The 14,616-nt window shown below is 38.0% G+C and overlaps 2 protein-coding genes across 2 annotated transcripts in view; both read left to right on the top strand.

Moving 5' to 3' along the window:
- The window catches only part of LOC132849238 (GMP reductase 2-like), a 40,002-nt gene extending 37,424 nt beyond the window's left edge, over positions 1 to 2,578 (top strand). Inside the window, exons 6-7 of the mRNA XM_060875494.1 lie at positions 1,344 to 1,503; positions 1,765 to 2,578. Of these exons, the coding sequence (XP_060731477.1) occupies positions 1,344 to 1,503; positions 1,765 to 1,954 (350 nt within the window). The 3' untranslated portion in view covers positions 1,955 to 2,578. The remainder of the gene's footprint in view (positions 1 to 1,343; positions 1,504 to 1,764) is intronic.
- A 4,666-nt stretch (positions 2,579 to 7,244) lies between these two features.
- LOC132848854 (butyrophilin subfamily 1 member A1-like) lies at positions 7,245 to 14,616 on the top strand. The gene is made up of 7 exons (XM_060874905.1): positions 7,245 to 7,311; positions 9,628 to 9,978; positions 10,290 to 10,568; positions 11,526 to 11,627; positions 12,253 to 12,285; positions 12,612 to 12,638; positions 13,111 to 14,616. The coding sequence occupies exons 1-7, from the start codon at positions 7,245 to 7,247 to the stop codon at positions 13,647 to 13,649; spliced, it is 1,398 nt and encodes a 465-aa protein (XP_060730888.1). The 3' UTR covers positions 13,650 to 14,616.

Raw genomic sequence — 14,616 nt, 5'->3', positions numbered from 1 at the left:
GTAATAATAATAGCACATCTCACAACCTGAGGCTTTGCTAGTGGACGTTCCCTGCACGATTTTGACATGGCTGTGAGTGTCCAATTTGCATAAAGAGTGACTGTTACAAATCAGCAGGTCTAGAAGGGTATATGTATAGGCTTTAGACTTTAAAGTGTGTCAGCATAAGCTGAAAACTTCAACCTTCATCAAATAAAAGTTGTGAGTCTAGCTCTACATTTACTGTAGAAACCTCCAAAGAGATCACGATTTGGTGTTTAGTGGGAGCCATCAACTTTACAAACATCACATGTAGCCTAGTGGTTTAGGTGTTGGGTTACTAATCGGAAGGTTGTGAGTTTGAATCCCAGGTCCACCAAGGTGCTATTGCTGAGCCCCTGAGCAAGGCCCTTAACCTTTCCTATAAATGGAAATAAATTCTAAGGCACTTTGGAGAAGGGTGTCTGCTAAACACCATAAATCACAATAGCCTTTTACATCTGTAACCAAAGTGTGGAAAAGGTCTTGGAAAATGCTAAGAATGCATAAAACAATTGGATAGTAGCTTCTGCTCCTTGGTTGTTTAAACTGGATAAAGGGGTTTACAAACTCAGAGTTACTCTACAGCTGAGGATTTGTACATTACCAACTTACTGTAGATTGTGTAAAGTCAAGTCAAGTAGCTTTTATTGTCATTTCAACCATATATACTGTAGCTTTTGCAGTACACAGTGAAATGAGACAACGTTTCTCCAGGATCATGTTGCTACATAAAACAAAGACGGGGCTAAGGACTTAGTGAGTTAGTCCTAGATACATAAAGTGCATCTGCGCAACCTGGTGTAAACAGTTTGATATGGTGGTGCTGTAGACATGGATGTATATTGGAAGAGTATGCATTTGGTGTAGATCAGTGCAGACCATGTGTGTGTGTGTGTGTGTGTGTGTGTGTGTGTGTGTGTGTGTGTGTGTGTATGTGTGTGTGTTTGTGTGGTGCTCAGTACAGTTTAGTTCAGTTATTGAGGAGTCTGATAAAACAGAGAACAAAACCTTGAAACAGGAGGCACACAATGGGGACACAGCAAAAAAAAAAACAGATGCAGGACCACAGGGGTAAATAGGGGAGGTTAATTGGGGAGGAACAGATGCACAGATCACAGACAGTGTTAAAGGTCCTCAATTTTTATACGTAAACAAGCGTAAACAAAGACAAGTGACACAGGATATAAACAAAGCCTGTAAAAATGCCCCTTGGTGTTCAGGAAGGGAATAGTCCAAGCCATCCATGACACAAGGAAAGACCAGCATTTCTATTCTGCTCCATGTGTCTAACATTCTCTGAAATATATTTGTGTGATGGACAGGCGCAGGGGCGGACTTCGTGATGTTGGGTGGAATGCTGGCAGGTCACTCTGAGAGTGGTGGTGAGACCATCGAGAAAAACAGCAAGAAATACAAACTGTTCTACGGCATGAGCTCTGACACGGCCATGAAGAAGCACTCAAGAGGAGTAGCAGAGTACAGGTGAGAGAAAGACTACCTACTGATCAGAAGTTCATGAGGTCAAATCCCAACACTGCTGAGCTACCACTGCTGAGCAAGACCACAACCCTTCACTGCTCAGCTGTATAAATCCACACTTTCTCTTTCACTATATTTTTCAGATCGCTGGTGGAAAATTTAGAGAGTCCATGTTTAGAAGAAAGCACTTTGTACTTAGATAATGCTGTCACACAAGCCAGTAATACCATGCACTAATATATTCTCTCTCACTCTCTCTCACAGGGCATCTGAGGGGAAGACAGTGGGGGTGGCCTATAAAGGGCCAGTGGAGGTCACTGTGAAGGACGTACTGGGTGGAGTTCGCTCCACCTGCACCTACGTAGGAGCCGCTAAGCTGAAGGAGCTGAGTCGCCGTACAACTTTCATTAGAGTGACTCAACAACTAAACACTGTGTTTGGGAGCAACGACTAAGACTGAATGCTGGTGTGGTCTGACAGATTTACTGCATTAGTTAAACTAAAGAGCTAAACGATGTCAGATACATGTCAGGGTTTAGAATCTATACGTCTTTTGTCTGACAATCCCTCACATCATGCACACAGAATCACACAGTGACAAACCTTTACCCATAGTAGTGTTTTGGTTGTGACTATCAGGGCTAAGAGAAATTCACCTGCATAGCCTTCATATGAATAAACTCTTCAGATTAACTTTAAAATCTCTTGAGAATGTCAACATTTTATCTTTACTAGTAGTGTTCCTTTAATTTCATTTACTGGGAAACATTTAAAATAGAAACGTATATATAGTGAAGCACTCAGTGACTTCTACAGTATAACTGCTGTTACTTCATTGACACTGTGTCTTAAAGCCAAATCCTGTTAAAAAGCCTTGTGATTTCTTCCATTTATTGTAGTAACAATTTTATTAATGTACTTTTACATAAGTCAGGTTTTAATTAATTATCAGTAGTGTTTTCTGGTTTTCTACTAAATGGACCAAATCTCCGACAGCACTTGTTACCATTCCACATTTATTTTAATTACTTTTGTCCTCTATGCACTGATGAATAAAGGAGATGACAGTCCTCTTGGCTCTGCAGTGATCTTGTTGCTAGTTTATTGTGTGTTGCTTTTTGTGTGTGTTTTATACTATCAGTACTGATCAATTCATCAAATATTTCATTTAAGGGCCTTGTTTACGGGCTTAAAATAACAGGAAATGCAACAGTTGTGCTCATTTTTTTAGGTTCATTTATAGCTGTTCATATGTGTAAAGCCCATTTTACACCAAAAGCATTGTGTCCCTTATGCATCTGGTCATGACAAATTCATTTGTGTACTTTTCCGGCACTGATTTAGTAACATAATATAACATAATGTGCAAATGTGCATTTTCAAATATAATTTAAATATTATAAAGTTATAATATTTATTAAGTCTGTATTTATCGATAGAGATGTTTGTACGTTGCTCTGGATATGGGCATCTGTAAAAGTAAAGCGAATGCTATAGCAGAACTTTCTCTTACATAGCCTACAGTCTTCCAATTAGTGTTCGGGACTCAGACACAGACTGTGTCTCCTCAAAGACCTGATTGCCAGGAGGGAAAAGGTGTGGCACAAAAAACGAGAGCAAAAATATGATACAGACCTGTTTTTTTGTTTTGTTTTTAACATATTTTAACATTTACTGAGAAAATAACACCAAATGAATGAAGTATTTTGAGTTTTTGAGACGAGATCAATTGATGAGACGCACCTAGTGTAAGTTGAATAATGTTGTTTTTGATAATGATACTCTATTTCAGGGATGTTTTTGTGTGTGACTCTCCTGGCTCTGCAACTTTATGGAATGTGTGTGTGTGTGTGTGTGTGTGTGTGAGAGAGAGAGAGAGAGAGAGAGAGAGAGAGTTTGCAGTTAAACCGGATGTTTCAGAAAGCAGGTTAAAATTGATGCACATAGACTTTAAGGGGTAGATTTAAATTTTTTAGTTTTAGGGGTGTAGATTTAGATTTTTAAAGTTTTTTTCTGTTAGACTCAATAGGCCAGAATCGAGTGCCCTAGAATAAAAGTACAATCAATCAATCACCCATGGGCACGGTGGCTTAGTGGTTAGCACGTTCGCCTCACACCTCCAGGGTTGGGGTTCGATTCCCGCCTCCACCTTGTGTGTGTGGAGTTTGCATGTTCTCCCCGTGCCTCGGGGGTTTCCTCCGGGTACTCCGGTTTCCTCCCCCGGTCCAAAGACATGCATGGTAGGTTGATTGGCATCTCTGGAAAATTGTCCCTAGTGTGTGATTGCGTGAGTGAATGAGAGTGTGTGTGCCCTGCGATGGGTTGGCACTCCGTCCAGGGTGTATCCTGCCTTGATGCCCGATGACGCCTGAGATAGGCACAGGCTCCCCGTGACCCGAGGTAGTTCGGATAAGCGGTAGATAATGAATGAATGAATCAATCACCCAATCAATCAGTCAGTCAATTAATAAATCAACCAATCAATCAATTAACAAAATAATGGCTTTCAAATAAAGCATACAGATCATGTACCCATTTTAATTGTGCATTTATAATAACTTAAAAATGCTTCAAGGTTCAATTGTTTGGCCAGATCCAGTGATTACAGAGAGGAATTAAGTTAAAATTCTATAGTAAAATTAATTGATTAGCGCTGGTCATTGTGATCTGATGTGATTGGTGTTCACATTTGAAATGTCCATATTATTAATATTTTTTCAATAGTAAGATGAAGTAAAATACTAATATTTGAGTGTTAGAGACTCCCTTTGTGATAGGAAGCATTTACACTTTTTAAAAACGCTTTAAGTTTTATTTGGCTTAATTCAAACTTTATCAACATTTTAAACACAAATAGTTTTAATGGAATACCTGGAAATTTAGTAGTAGGATTGAAGGGTCCAGAAGTGAATTTTATAATACAGTATGCAAATAATTTCTCATCGACGATAACAGCAGTGGATAAATAAATTAAACAGTCTGTAGGTTTATAACAGTCTATACAGCCATTTATTCAGTGTTTACTTATGTTTGTCCACTAGGTGGCACTGTTGTATAAAAATATACTCCCAAATCTCTTGCTCCTATAAGTCAGCAAATAGTATTGTCACATCGATGCAAATGTAAAATGTGTGTGTGTGTGTGTGTGTGTGTGTGTGTGTGTGTGTGTGTGTTTGATTATTTTGTTATTTAACTGGGTTTTGTGTGCTATTTTCTATTATTGCACTTGACACCATGTGCCTTGTATTTTCAATTTTGTTCTTTCCCAAACTTTGCTGATTACCCAAATTTCATGAAACTAGGTCAGGGTGAGAACAAAGATTAACTGATCAATTGGTATCTTTGTCTTATGGCTTATGACCTTTTACCACTATCACAGTCTGGTACAGTGTCCAAATCACTACAGATGCCGAACCCAGCCAATGGTCAATCTCACCCAGAGATACTTAACCTTCTAAACCTGGGGCAGACTCTCCACCACATGCATCAGTTCATGAAGCAGTCATTTGTCTACTCTTATTGCACTGGATTAATAAATATAATGTGGAAATATTTTTTTAAATAATATAAAGATAATTGTAATGCTGAACTGTCTGGATGCTCCAGTAGGTGCAGAAGAAAGCTACAGTTAGTCCAGAATCTTATCTACAGAATCTTATCAATAGCTCCCAGACACACTTTTAATTCATTATAACACACTACTATTGACCTATAAAGTACTAAATGACCTTGTGCCAGACCTCTGTTTTTTTTTTGTTGTTTTTTTTTTTTTGTTATGATCCACCACAATACTGAAGGCTACACGAGGAAGCAGATGAATTTAGAAAATGCTATAGACTATGTGGAATTTGAAGTACTATATAAATCCTTCAGGGTTTTGTGAACGGTTTACCTTTAATACTACAAATATTGCAACATGTAGGAAAATGAGTTTCCTACATGTGAGAAAAGAATATATTGTCTTCTGTTAAAGCTGTGTACTATCTGCTTAACTCACTTTGTTCTAGAGTAGTGTGATTTGAATTTTGTTATATTCTATACCATTGTTGATCTAATAGTGTTGGTCTCTGCTTCGTTGTTCTCTCAGCTGATTAATCAGGAGTGGTTTCAGTCTCCCTTAAGGTGTGAATTGTGGGCAGGGCTTACTCATTTAAATTGAAGGTTCTCAAAAAGCGGTTTGTAAGTATCTCCCTAACGTGTTGTAAAATAAGTGTCTAGTACTGTTTGATATATTCTACCATACCTTAAATCTCACTCTTGGTTGACTGCAGATACAGTATGTGCCTCAAACCCATCTCTGTACTCAATTCCTACTGTCACAGATGCTCTCTTCCACAGAGCAGACGTCACAATCCCAGTAACCTCAGCTAACCTCCTCTATTGTGTAAGTCTCAAACAGTGGTGGTAGGTGGGCTCTGGAATTGCCAGTCTGCTGTAAAGAAAGCTGATTTTATCTCTGCTTTAACTTCCCATTACTCCTTTGATTTTCTTGTGCTAACAGAAACCTGGATATCCCCACAGAACACTGGTAAAGCAGCTGCTTTATACTCACCACAAGAAACAGGCAGGGGTGGTGGTACAGGTTTATTGTTGTCAAAGACATGGTACTTTACACCTCTCCTCTTGTCTCATTTAACCATCTCCTCTTTTGAATTCCATGCCATTTCAGACACATCTCCAACCAACCTTGTTATCATTGTTATCAACCTCCAAGATCCCAATCAGTCTGGCTTTAAAGCAGCTCATTCCACAGAGCTTTCGGATGGTCTGAGAAACTACATGCTGCTAGATCAGCCAAACTATCATCCGTCTTTATCCTCCTTGACCTTTCAGCAGCGTTTGATATGGTCAACCACAAGACTCTCGACACAACTCATGTCGGATTCGGCCATTTTTTTTCGACCTGCTGGCAGGTATACCTATGAACGCAATTCGTCCTCTGCAAATGATCCAAAATGCAGTTCTCGCATACCACCCCGCTGCTGCGATCCCTCCACTGGCTTCCAGTAGCTGCACGCATCAGATTCAAAACACTGATGCTGGCCTACAAAGCTAAAAACGCACCAGCTCCCTCTTACCTCAAAGCCGTCATCACTCTTCGCACTGCACCCCGCACCCTCCAATCTACCAGCACTGCTTTTCTTTCACTGCTTGACTGGTTCCACCATCTCTCAGGGTAAGAGGCAAGTATACTACAAGACTATTCTCTGTTCTGGCACCAAGGTGGTGGAATGAACTTCCCCTAGGGGTCCAGACATCTGAGTCACTGGCTATTTTTAAACGGCGATTAAAGACCTACTGATTCAGGAAACACTTCAACTAGCATTTCTTTCCCTATTTTTTGCATTTATTTAAAAAAACAGTAAAAAAAAAAAAAAAAACTTTGAAACTTTTTCATTGTAACTTTGAACAATGTTTTAAACTCATGGTATCTTAACCTAGTGAACCAGCATTAATGTATCCAATGATAGAGACTTAAGCACTTATGTACGTCGCTCTGAATAAGGGCGTCTGCCAAATGCTGTAAATGTAAATGTAATGTAAATGTAAATGCAAATGAGTTTCCTCAAAATGCAGGAAAAAAGGTCCAACACAAAGGTGTTGCTCAACAAAACGAAAGCGACAAAAAATTACACACCTGCCAGACAAAGAATTTAGCATGTTTTACTTTTATTTATTAAGAAAATAACACAATTGTAAAGTAATTTGAGATTAATGTTATTTAGCTTGAAACTGAAGGAATAATGAATCATTCTGGGATGTTTATTTGTGTGACTCTCTTGACTCTCTACTTTATGGAACCTCAATCAGGTAACATACAGTACACGTGTGTGTGTGTGTGTGTGTGTGTGTGTGTGTGCGAGTGTGTATGTGCGTACGTGCGAATAAACCTTGCTTTCATTAGAAGGTCCTGTAACCGCTACCGTTGTTTTGGGTGTAAATCCTGTTAAAAACAATGGACTGAGACTTGGTTTAAACAAAACCTGGTGCAAGGAAACTCCGAATGTTTTGTGTCCAGACCCGAATACGTTCTATAGCTGAAAAAACTGTAGTTTACATGTAGAACCATAAACTTTAGTTGAACTGCGCTAGAAGGAAGTGGGGTGAAAAATGTTGTTGTACTGTACAGCCAAGAACAAACGCTTTGAGAATGTCTTAATTATAATCTAAGTATAATATAAGTCTTCTGCCTCAGTTTTTATCTGCATATACTGTTTGGGGCATCTGGAAACAGGCTTGTCCAGGGAAGAACATGAGCAATACAATCAGTCCTGTGTCATGCCAAGAGTACGCATCCATGCATTATTATAGTTTTTCTTTCTTGTTTTGTCGTGATAACGATTTCATTTTCTTATGATCTCTGCATAAGGACATGCTCTAGAGGCTCCAAAAGCGCAGTAACGCAGCATCAGGGATCATCTCATGCGCTTTAACTTTGATCAGGGACTCATGTGACTGACAACTTCCACATAAGTGTACGACACTTAAGAAGGAGGCTGTGTTATCTGCATCTTTATCGTCGCAGACAATATAGTGACCCTAATGCGGTTAATTCAGCCGATGTTTCTGAAAGCACAGTTATACTAACACAGAGCCGATCGGCCCTATACGCTCACCTACGCAAGTTGCGTAAGGCCCCGCAAATTACGCAAGGCCCCGCCTCCCCCTGCCTCATTTTACAGCGCGTGTTAATATTTACTGTGTAGATGACAATATGAAGCGGAGCTATACATCTGGCCATGAAAAGAGAAAAGGAAACAAAATGAGAGTGAAATGCGAGAACAGAAATCAGGTAAACTTGTTCTCTTCAAGTTTGATGTCAGCAAGAGCAAATATCAGTAAAGTAAATTGTGATTCTGTCTCTAGTCTCTATCTGACTAGTTAAATTAGCTGTGCAGTGCTGACAGTGCATCTCTTGGCCTGTCCGTCACACAACAATTTATTGCGTGAACATTCGCGTGAATAAACGCCCGTGTTTATAAACGGCAGCTCGATGACCGCGTCGCGCGTGAACATGCGTTCATATGCGCGTGCAATCGTGCACGAAATGACACGCGCGCTTTACAGCAGCATCTGTGTTGGGACCAGTACAAAAAGTAGCGTGATAGCGCTCCTAAATGACAATGTTTATAGTCTCTCAATCAAGGTTACAACAACGTTAATGCAACATGGAAACCAATGGATTTACATTGGAATGGGCATAATGCCAGGTCAATATGAATGCACATCCCTCAGTAAATAATAACCATCAGGGATCAAGTATTGCTCTCATGCATAACTATAAAACACAGTGATACGGTATGGCAAGCCATTTTAGCTTTTATACATTCACATGATATGTATTTTTGATATCAAGAATTCAGTATTCAATACTTAAAATGTAAATATTAAGAGTGTGATTTATAGTAGTAACCATATTTTTGATATCAGGAATTATATTTAAATTCACTTGCTTTAAATATTCAACTCAAAATTCTATTTAAAATATTCCATTCAATAAAGATTTGTTTATAGCTCATTTAATTCTGTATTGTTTTACTCTTTGACTGAGTTTTACTCTTTGACTGAGAGATGGAGCAAACTTTTTTAAAAGGAGGGAGGTTTGTAGTGGGAGCAGTGGGGTGTCAAGTGTGAATGTGTGGCAAATGGTTTACATCGCTCACGGGTCAGGTAGGAGGGGCCCCTTAGCAGAATATTGCTTAGGGCCCCAGGGAGGTCAGGATCGGCTCTGAACTAACAGAACATATATTGTAGGTGCGGCTTTTAGATATGAAGCCTAAATAGTGCTGAAAGAGGAAAACGAGCGTCTGCAAGTTCTTACATAACAGAACAATAAATTAATACAAAACGATCATTTTTTATTAAATGCATGACAAAAGAAATACAAAACAATTGACATTATTTATGTGAATAAAAGCATAACGTTTTAATAATCCATAACATATTAACAATACGGTACATGCAGAGATCACAAGAAAATCAAGAAAAGCTACAATTACTTAATGCAACAAATAAAATTAAATTAAAACAGGAAAAACTACCTCACATAGGTCAAAGTAAGCTCTGTCCTGTTAGTTAGTTAGATAGATATTAATATTAAGTATTTGTTTTTTTCTGAAAACACAGGACAATTACAGGTGGTTGGTCCAGAAGCTTCTCTTGTTGCTGTAGCTGGTGAAAATCTGGTTCTACCCTGTTTTATCAAACCGAACACCAGTGCTGTGGACATGACAGTGGAGTGGATGAGAATAGAGGAAGTGGCTTCATTAGTGCATCTCCATAAGAATCATGAAGACAGAAATGAAGATCAGGCGCAGTCCTACAGAGGAAGAACATCACTGTTTAAAGAGGAGCTACAGAAAGGCAACGCTTCACTCAAACTGTCAGATCTCCGACTCGCTGATGAAGGAGAATATAAGTGCCTCATTGAGGACAAATCCTGGTATGATGACATCACTCTTCATGTTATTGTTGAGGGTAAGATCCATTTCTGCAGTGAAGAATATAACAAGTGAATGTTATAATTAACATAATTAATGGTTTGTGCATTCATGAACCATTTTTAAAATCTGTAGGAGTTCACTCACTGACTGTCTAATCCAAGGTTTCATCCATGATCCTAGAGCCCCCCTGCCCTACAGGAAGTGCTGTTAATTAGCTGATTAGTTGTATCTTTTGAGAATAAAATATTCTCCAAATTAACTAAATATTCATTAATTTTTTTATTGAATCTTCTAATTAACATTTTAACATGTTTACACACAGTTATTTTTGTTTATTGATTGTAGCTCATGGAAGCCACCCAGTGATAATGATGGAGAGTTATGGTAACTCAGGAGGGATTAATCTAGTGTGTGAGTCCAGAGGCTGGAAACCTGAACCTTATGTTCTGTGGCTGGACAGAGAAGGAGTCACTCTGACTGCTGAAGATACACAGATACACAGAGACACTGAGGGCTTCAGTGTGAAAAGCCGCATCACTGTTTATGATTATAGCGACTCTAACAGGTTTTACTGCAGACTTCAGCAACAACATCACATGATGGAGACAGACATTATCATCAGTAGTAAGTGTCCAGAAATAAAACATTTAGATTTAGATTGTAACATTCTACTGTAATCATCACTGCATTATTACAGTATGTTGGCTGTGCACCAAATTCGGATATGTTGTAGAACCTGGTCTGAAGTTTGTTGCTATTACTTTTCTAAGCGATCCGAGTACCGGTACTTCCGGTACCGGGTCTCAAAATGGCCTTTTTTCCCATAGACTCCCATTATTAAATTTGGAGGTTTAAAACTCGGCAAGCTTTCAAAATATCTACACCAAACTTGGCCAACTCCTTTAGGGTGATACTGTGAACAAAGTTTTAAATTGGTGTACCGACTGGCCTTTTGGTTGTGCCACAGCCCCGCCCCCAAAATATGCAAAATCAAAAAACTTTTTACAACATGGACATGTGACATATCAAAACACTCACAACAATGTGTGAACTTCCTCACGTGTATTCTGATGATGTCACGTGACGTCACGTGAAAATAAAAATTTTGCACAACATGTGCATGTGATTTATCAAAACACTCAACACAATCAGGGGAACTGCCTTACGGGTATTCTGATGACGTCATGTGACGTCACGTGATGTCACAACAATTAGCACAACATGAATATGTGACATATCAAAACACTCAGCCCAATGAGAAGAACTTCCTCAGGAGTATTCGGATCACATGCTCATCTCCACTTGCCTCCAAATGTTTTGGCACCACTTGCCTCCAAAAGAAACACTGACCCTTATGTCCACTCGCCTCCAAAAAGCACCGGCCTTTGCGAATACTTGCCTCGTCAAAGCCAACATCAAAGTTTGTCGCGATGAACTTTACAAATCTAGCTTTTTTTTTGCTTTTTATGACATCTGTTGGTGATTTGGCTGCAGTTCTTTCTGTAAGAGTGTGTTTTTAGTTATTATATAACTATTGTACAGTTTCTTAAACATAACTTAGAGACATTATTTTCATTTCAGGTGGAGTCTTTGGTGTTTGGAAGTGGGCTGTCAGCATTTCAGCTGTAGCATGTCTTTTTCTTGTTGGACTGATACTAACTGTGTGTTTTGGCTACAAGAAAGGTAATATTTCTATCATTTTTCTAAGTCCACAGATTCTATTAGAACAGAAAAGAATGCACTCATTGTCAATTTCTGTGCAGCTCAGGTCATGTGTCCAGATTTGTCCTAAACACTAAAGAGGCTTATGGGGTGAAATCAGAGTCACCAAAACCTAATAGTATACTATATAATTCAAATAAATAATAAAATAAGTAAACAAAACTGCCTGATTTTTTAAAGCAGAATTCCCAACACTTTTATAACATGATTTAACATTATTACTTTCAATACACACTTTTACACATTACCTTTTGTATGTTCAGGTTCAGTTTCAGGTTCTGCTGACTCTCAGTTCACTCCATAGAGAGTAAATTAGAGAAGAGTAAAGATACAAACACAGTTACTGTTCATTATATGACTTGTTTTCTATATGACTTATAACAGACTTGTGACATAATATTCATCTTTGTGAGGTGAACGTAATCATTTAATAAATATATAACATCAGAGGACAGTTACATTTTATAACTGCAATCTGATTGTGTTGTCTATTCACCTGTTCACTACATTATACTGCTGAATCAAATTTTTAGTTTTATTTGTGTAAAATTTACACAAACTACTCAAAATTTTTTATCTATTTTAGCCTCAGAACTTCAACAGGAGAAGCAACATGCAGGTAAGAATGAACTCTGTGCTTTTAAATTATGTAATGATTGTATAATTGAATTAAATCATAAAGGTAACTGGGAGGCTGTTACACTGTATGGCCTCTTTGACAGAGACACAGTTTAACATGGTAAAGGTTCACAGTAAGATGCAGTTTGGGGCATAAGGCAGAATCCTGTATATTTTAGTTAATGCAAAAAAAAACAGAATAATCTACTGAAAATGAGTTAAGGAACGCGTATTTGGTCATTTAAATATAGTTCTATTTTATTGGTTTGTATTTTTGGTCTGCAGTAGACATTTATATATTAATTATTATATTGTTGTGTTCATAAGAACTTCTAAAGAAGAAGATGTTTAGAGGTAAGAACTATTTTAACTTCAATGTGGTAAAATCTTTCTTGTGTGTATGTGTGTGTGTGTGTGTGTGTGTGTGTGTGTGTGTGTGTGTGTGTGTGTAAATCTATCAGAAATGTGTTGAATAAGCGTTATTTACTTACCCCCAACAACCTACACAAATACACAAACCTTTTGAAAGAGTTACATTGTGGAGCAAAAATGTCAACCATTTTATTTTATTTATTTTATTACAGATTACCTATGATACACTAACTATGAGATAGCAAGAGACAGAGATATACAGTAGAAAGAGAGAGAGAGAAAGAGAGAGAGAGAGAGAGAGAGAGAGAGAGAGAGAGAGAGAGAGAGAGAGAGACTAAGCAACTAAAAAAATCTTTGCCTCTAACAGTTTTTTACATATCGGGATTTAGAGACACACTGTTTCTGTGAATTAATAATTATTTTTGTTAATGAAAATGGTCTGTGTTTCTCTCAGTGGATGTGACTCTGGATCCTGATACAGCTCATCATCAACTTAATGTGTCTGTTGATGGGAAACAAGTGACACGTGTAGACACACCACAGGATCTCCCTGATTCACCACAAAGGTTTAAATTTCCATGTGTTCTGGGAAAGCAGAGTTTCTCCTCAGGGAGATTTTATTATGAGGTGCAGGTGAAAGGGAAAACTGAGTGGACATTAGGAGTCGTGAAAGAGAACATTAACAGGAAGGAGTGGATTCCACGGAATCCTCAGAATGGATTCTGGACTGTGGAACTGAAGAATGAGAATCAGTATAAGGCTCTTGCTGGTCCCCCTGTCCCCCTCACACTGAGAGAGAAGGTGGAGGTTGTGGGGGTGTTTGTGGATTATGAGGAGGGTCTGGTCTCCTTTTATGATGTGAAGTCCAGATCTCATATCTACTCTTTCACTGGTCAGACTTTCACTGAGAAACTCTATCCATACTTCAGTCCTCGATACAAAGCAGATGGTAGAAATTTAGCACCACTGATCATCTCTGATGTTACTGAATAAATATCTGCTTTACATTCTATAATATTTTAAACCTTTTTCATCCTGATATAATCATCCGTTTATTTATGTTAATTTTAAATAATGTAAAATTAAACAGAGTTTATTAGGAATTGTGTTTAAATGAACACTAATAATATACTTGTGTGAAATCAGCAAATAAAATCAGATTAAAGCCATTATTAGATTTCTAGAAATTCTATGAAGACACAAGGATGTTAGTGGTTTATTTAGAGTTTATATGCTGTTGGTCTGATTCCTTTTAGAAACTCAGAAATAATGAAAGGATTTAGATACCTATTGAAGCTGAATCAGACACATCAGCTTCCATCTCGGAAAATGCTACTTTATTTGTTTACTTTCTAGCTCTTTTACTTGAGTTGATGTTAACTAACATTCTTTCCACCACTAACAAGTGGTGTTTTCAGGTTAAGATTCAGGTTAGTTTTCAGGTTAAGATACTGTTCAGTGTTTATTTTCTCCTGAAGATGATGTCAGTTTTTATTGAATGGTCTTAATATTTGATAAATGTTTAGTAAAGTTTGTTTTGTGATTGGATGTGTGGATGTATTTGAATTAGAGCTGCATCTCTCCACAGACCTGCAGTTTTAACCTGGAGGATTTGGAGGATTCACTAACATCCCTGTAGTCAGTAACTGTGACTAATGTGTCATTTAAAGATTTGTTATATTGCTGAATGTTTTGTATGAAGAAGATCCAGGTGTTTTTTTTATTGTTTTTTAAATTAAAGGTTTGTTCTCTTACTTTTTTGTTGCACCAGTGAACATAAACAATAATATAGAGGATTGTCTCTAGATCCATCATGACCTATAACAGGCCAGCGGAGGTCACTGTGACTGACATACTGGCTGGAGTTCACTCCACTTGCATCTGAGTCACTGTACAACCTTCATTAGAGTGACTTAACAACTAAACACTGTGTTTGGGAACAACGACTAAGAAATTGATA

This window comes from Tachysurus vachellii, chromosome 7 (genome assembly GCF_030014155.1).
Source record: "Tachysurus vachellii isolate PV-2020 chromosome 7, HZAU_Pvac_v1, whole genome shotgun sequence".
Taxonomy (NCBI): Eukaryota; Metazoa; Chordata; class Actinopteri; order Siluriformes; family Bagridae; genus Tachysurus; species Tachysurus vachellii.
This window is presented reverse-complemented; position numbering and strand designations above follow the sequence as displayed.